This window comes from Plasmodium fragile (assembly GCF_000956335.1).
Source record: "Plasmodium fragile strain nilgiri unplaced genomic scaffold supercont1.70, whole genome shotgun sequence".
Taxonomy (NCBI): Eukaryota; Apicomplexa; class Aconoidasida; order Haemosporida; family Plasmodiidae; genus Plasmodium; species Plasmodium fragile.
Window position 1 is genome coordinate 13,787 of NW_012192650.1, and position 6,352 is coordinate 20,138.

General features: G+C 36.6%; 1 protein-coding gene across 1 annotated transcript; it reads right to left on the bottom strand.

Moving 5' to 3' along the window:
• Positions 1-895: 895 nt before the first annotated feature.
• Positions 896-1,612, bottom strand: AK88_04630 (uncharacterized protein; the record flags this gene model as incomplete). Its single annotated transcript, XM_012482240.1, has 4 exons — positions 896-946; positions 1,063-1,126; positions 1,271-1,330; positions 1,521-1,612. The coding sequence occupies 4 exons, from the start codon at positions 1,610-1,612 to the stop codon at positions 896-898; spliced, it is 267 nt and encodes an 88-aa protein (XP_012337663.1).
• Between the last annotated feature and the right edge of the window lie 4,740 nt (positions 1,613-6,352).

Below are 6,352 nucleotides of genomic sequence, written 5' to 3' on the forward strand. Positions count from 1 at the left end.
TTTTTTTTTTTTTTTTTCGTGGGACAATTTTTATAATTAGAAGAATCTGCTCTGACCCACGTGTGCATTTCGCATGGCAGACTATTATGCGTAAACCTTGTAGGGGAACAGTAAAAATGATAGAATGTGCCCTCCGTAACGATAGTTTTGTAGGGTGTACTGGACTGCGTGATCGCACGACAATGCTTTGTTCTCCCTCGACAAGCAGTTAAATGTGCAAACAACTATTACGCGTACATAAACGAAGTAGGGAGAAAAGCAAATATACACTGCACCTACGATATTTATGAAACCCGGTTCTATGTTCAAAGTACTTTTTTCTTTAATTTGTTCAAATGCGATAACTGCAACAGGTGTGAGTTCATCTCCGTGGTTCCCGCTAGAGCCAAGTTTATAACTCTCCCCTTTTTGCACACACTGTTTTCACCCATTATACTAACCGGCATTATGCGTACGGAAGAATGATTACCGAATTAGGAACACCCCCGTTATGTAGGAACAAAACGGGGCAACTAATTCAACCAAAAAAACAGACATTCTGCGCTTATGTCTAATGCGCACATTAACTACGTAGCTCGCGTAACATATATACAGTAACTTTTGCAACATTTTATTTGAAACCTGTTACACCAGTTTTACTGTGTGAAGACCAACATTTTTACAATTAAAGGACTTATTACAGTCGTTAAAATTTGTCATTTTTTTCCATTTTTTAAGCAGCCTTTGTTTCGGCTTACACGGACGTACTACGTTTTGAAAAAAAAAAAAAAATAATAACACTAAAAAAAAAATTAAGGCACAGCAATATGCCGCGTTAAAAAAAGTTGATGGCACCAAAAAATATGTCCCATGTGGGTTGGCGGTGGACAGAGTGGATAAGCACAAAAAAAACTCATCACTGCTTCGATTCCTTTTTTGGCTTCGGAACAACGGGAAGTGACATATTCTGCGGAAAAAAAAAAAAAAGAAGAAGCCACGTGATACCACATCAACAATACACGAGAACTGTCCACTTAGGGAGCAACATAAATGGATGCAAAATGAATCTCCAAATGGACCTACCTGAAGACAGCGATATCTTATTTTGGCTATTGGTTCATTCTCTACAATGGCGAAATATGCTAATCTGAAAGGAAATTTTAAAACAATGACATTAATAAGTATTTTCATCTTTCGACACAAAATGGATGGGCGAACTATGCAAGGGGGAGGCCCCCATTACGTATGCGCCATGTGCACAACTCATTTGATCGCCTCTCTGTTCAAGTACCTAGAATAATGTCCTACGTGCGATGCCAACGTGTCCCTGTGGATGTTTGTTAGCCATTCCCTACATTAAAAAAAATAAATAAATAACGTAACACATGTGTATAATTCTCGCCTTGCCCACACGTGTGGGGGATGCTTGTTTTTGTTTCATTGCTCCCTCCCAGTGTGCTGCGTCGGTTCGCTCGCTTGCTCGGTTGCATCATCACTAATGATTGTTCTCTTTCAAATACATTTCACTGCCATGAACATACCATCTAGTCGTGTCGGAGTGTCCAGAGCCCTGATACTTGCTCTGCAAGTGTTCCAACTGCGCGTGGATGTTAAATCGGTCAAATGCAGACATTTTGCTCTACCCCCTGTTCCGCTTACGTCTTCTAATTGAGGACAAAATTTTGTTGTTGTTTCGCCCCTTAGTCTGGAATGAATTTGAATATGATGAACAGACTGTAAGGCGAATATGGTGGCTGTTTTCTTCCACGTTACGCATGTAAAAAATGTAACAACTCTCAATTTGCTTTCCGTCCGTTTGCATTAATTCAGCAGAAGGTAGCCTTCTCGAATTCGCTGTTCTGATGGCAACTACCGTTTTGTAAAAAATTCAAGAAAAGCAAACCCTATTGCGATATTTGGATCAAAGAGCATACAAAAATAATCGCCTATTTGTGGTTACAAAAAAAATATGTATATTAACCATACGGTGTGCCCTTCCGCTGCCGTGACTTCCCGAATTGACAAAATATCACATTCGTAAAAATGCTTCAAATGCGTATGGCCTTGCTAATGCTGCTACAAAATTTACCCTTTGGCTGTCGCCTTTTTAAGGAAGCGTTATTGAAACTTCACGCATCCACATAATTGTCACAAAATGAATGAAAATAAGTGACGCCAAAAAACGCTCATGAGGGCATTTTTTCCAAGTGTTTTTTTGAAGAAAAAAAAAAAAAAAAATTACTAATAAAGGAAACGACAAAGGGAAACCTTATACAAAATTATCCCCCAATAAGAGCAACTTTACATATATAATTTTTTTTTTCTTTTCCATTTCACCTGTGCCGTAAAATTGGAGTTTCACACCCGCTTTCATAATGCGTACGAAATGGGCAGGCGTGTATCGCGTCATATTTTTCCCTGCACCAAGGCAACACTAATCCCATTTTTTTAATTAACAGGCATGTGAAAGAAATAAATTCTGTTTTTTGAGGAACAACAAAGAAAAAAATAAATAATGTCGCTTTGCCTTTTTCGTAAGCAGCCTTTGTAGAAGTTTTCTTTGTCCCCTTTTCTCTATAACGTTTTTGGTATGTTGTACGAAATGGAGGAGGTGGGTTTGTACCCCCCACACATATGTGCCTACCGATATGGGTGCACAAGTTGAACACTCAAAAGAAGAAATACATTTTCCTTTTCCCTTTTTTCAAACATTGCGCTAGCCACCATGCTGGTTTCCTCTGTTGCAGCATCGATTCAGGTGTATGCGTGGGGTTGTTTTTCATATAGGTTGCCCCCCGTGTGACAAATCGCCAACGAATGTACATACAATATAATAAGATTAGGTAGGTACACGTGGCTTATGTCCTTCACTGCATTATAAGATAAAATATGAACAAAACAAAAAGCCACCTGACCGTAGACAAAGCGCAGCAAAAAATGAGAAAGCATGATTATGCAATAAAGAGAGAAGACGCTCATTTTATAATTTCCCATCAAGTGTGACTTTCCAAATGTTGCTTGGTTTCACACAAAAAGACAAAGTCGTTTTGCTAAAAATGGTTCAGCAAAAGGGGTCTATGCCGAGACGAAAACAGGAGGTCATTTTTGCCCATGGGCGTAGGATCGGTACATGTAACTCGTACCATAAACATGTACACATACATATTAAACACAATACATCGTTGCTTATATGCACATACATGTAGGTAACGGAACGGACAAATACGAATTATGCGTACGTGTGTGTGTATGACGTAACACACAATCGAGTGAGCATGTTTGCCAGTCCTACGATTTTATTATATATAAAATTCCTCCCCCTAATTCCGTGTACCGCCAAGTCCCTCGTTATAAGTATGTGTATATATGTATTTGCATGTACTTGGCCACTCATCCATAAGGGTCTTTTTTTTTTTTTTTTTAATCGCGCTTACTCATCACACGATGGACCATGACGCCATGTAGCGCGTGAACACATATTATACATAAAATATATGCCGTAAAAAAAATATACATATATGTACATATGTGGGGCGTACCCCTTTTTTTTTTTTTTTTTTTTTTATATTTCCTTCGTTACAAATTGGTACATACGAAATGGTAACACTTATATGCCCCCACATATGCGTTCAAATTTTCGCAGTTCGTATGGCACAATTTTTTTTTCCCCCTTTTTCAAATACTCTGACAAATTATGACGCAAAATTTTTGTTATTATTTATTTTTATGTCCTTTTTTTTTTTTTTTTTCACCATTGTGTTATTTTTTCATGTATTTGCCTCCTCCAATTATCCCCTTTTCTGTTCAAAAAAATAGCCATTTTTAGCTCACTGTTTGTTTTTATATGTCATTTTTTGTCGCATGCGTGAGTTGCCACGCGCATATATTTACATATAAAATTTGGTATTATTATGGGTATGGTTTGAGGGTGCTATGTGCTACAGACATTTTTACGATTATATACTTTTTATGCGTATGCAAATTATTCGTATGACCGACCTACGTGTATAATTATGTAGCCAGCTAAAAATCCCCATGCACTGCCATCCTTCCTTCCGTTTTTATATATGTTATGTATGATTTTTCAAACCAGCATCATATATATAAAAATACGCGGCACCGCGTTAGCAGCATAAGTACATTATAAATACGAAAAACAAGTAGCATTAATTTTGAACATAGTGTTATACATAATTATCTTGTCACTCGCTGAGCCATCCAGCCGGATCAATCGTCGTACCGCGATTATATTGCCATATTTTTTTACTCCTGGATGTTTTTCATTTCTTATATATATATATTATATTAAAGGGAAAAAGAAAAAAAAATATATCAAAAAAAAAAAAAAAAAAAAAGCGTAATTTTCGATTAAAGGGCCCAACGTATGTAGCAAACAAAAGATATATATTTTTTTCTTTTTTTAAAGAAGGAAAAGATTTATATTTAAAAAAAAAAAAAAAATTGTTTTCTTTGTTAATATAAGATAACAATTCATCACATTACGTACGAGAAATTCCCTTTAACAACTTTCTTGGACTTGGCTGACGTTGTAATACATGCCAACGAAACGAATTTATAACATTACATACCCGTATGTATTCATCCTGTCGTAGCGGCATGACTGAATGAATATGTATGAGCGCTGAACAAAGATATAACACGATCACTAAGGAGGCGTGATACACTTGGCACAGCTTAAGCAAACTTTTTAAAACGCCTTAAGCTAAGTGCAATTGATAGGGAAACTTAAAAAAAAGGAAAAAAATTTTACCAGGTACGCCAAGTGTACATGCGTACATACATATATATATGTATGTGACTCACCCGAGAGGCGCGAACCATTTTTCTTTTTTTTTTTGTTCTCGTAAAATTTGCAAATTTGCAATTCCTTTTAAAATTTTGTTAGAGAATGCGACAAAGTGACAGGCGCATCCTGTGTGTATAATGCGCATGGTGTACATTTTGCTATGTGCATTTGACCTCCCCCTCCCCCTCCCCCTACACACACGCGGACCCAATAGATACATATAGTATCACTGTTGTTTGTTACATTTATTTCCTTTACGCCCCTGCTTTATTATAATCGTATGTAGTAACATTATACTGGTAAAGAGCACATCGCTTGTAGGCACATATGGATGAACACACGTACAAACGTGGTGCATACATAGTTACATACCTTTATACATGTGCATATAAAAGTACACGTGCCCGTTTGACTTCCATTACGCATGCTTCTCCACCACACGTCCAACCCACTCATTGGTCTAAAAGTAAAGAGATAAACATATAAAGATATAAGGAAAACGGGTATAAAAACCGGTTGATATTGATAAGGACAACAGCACATACGCTTAACAATAAAATAAGCGAAAAAGCTAATATAATAACCATTTAAAAGGGAAAAAAAAAAAAAAATTGTTGGGGAGAAAAGAATAGGAAGGAAAATAAGGTTATATGAAAACAAATAGACCGTATCTACCTTATTGCAAACATACGCACATGGGCAGTACAACGTGCGTGTCCATTTGTTATTTGCTCCATATGCATGTTACTGTGCCTGCGTGAGAGTTAACATGCTGTCCATGTATATGTGCCTACATAATGCGTATGCTTCGATGTCGTTGTAGTGTAGTGTTTTTTTTTTCTTACAAAAAAGTGTCTGAGGTTCATTTACATATTACGCAGTTCATTTGGGACAAAATTGTAACTCCGTAATTGTAGGCGGGAGTGGAGAAAAGTATGCCGTTATACCATTACACGCATTTTTATAAGTATATAAAAAAAAGAAGTTATATGCATAATGTGCGTTGTTCATACGCAATTAACAGTTTATCCAATTGTGCGTACATATATATGTACCAATTCATTTATGTGTAAACTTCTATGCCTATAATATTCCTGCTGGTACACCCACAAGAATGAAAAAAGTATAAGTAAAACATGTGCGTATCGAATGATGGATTAATTACCCATGCATAGGTATACAACATACATACATGTCCCACATAGGAGGTAAACGTGCCATAAGAGACAGAGAGAGAAAAAAAAAATTGCGAGTAGTAGAAAGAATAAAATAAACATGTTCATGCAAAATTAAATCTGAATTTATTTTTCATCGTAAACTAATTCTTCGCAAAATCCAATTCGTTTCTGCTGCTTTTTTTTGCATAGGCGACGGACGTCTCGCATGCGCGTGTTGGTGTGTATGGTATGTTTATATTTACATATGTTGTGTAGTTTTTTTTTTTTTTTTATGTGTGTTTCCTCGCTTACAATTACTCCCTACGTACATGCAACATTTACATGTATGCCCACAAAATGAGATTAATAAGTGTGTGTTTATTTTAGCCCAGTTCTGCAACAGTGCAGG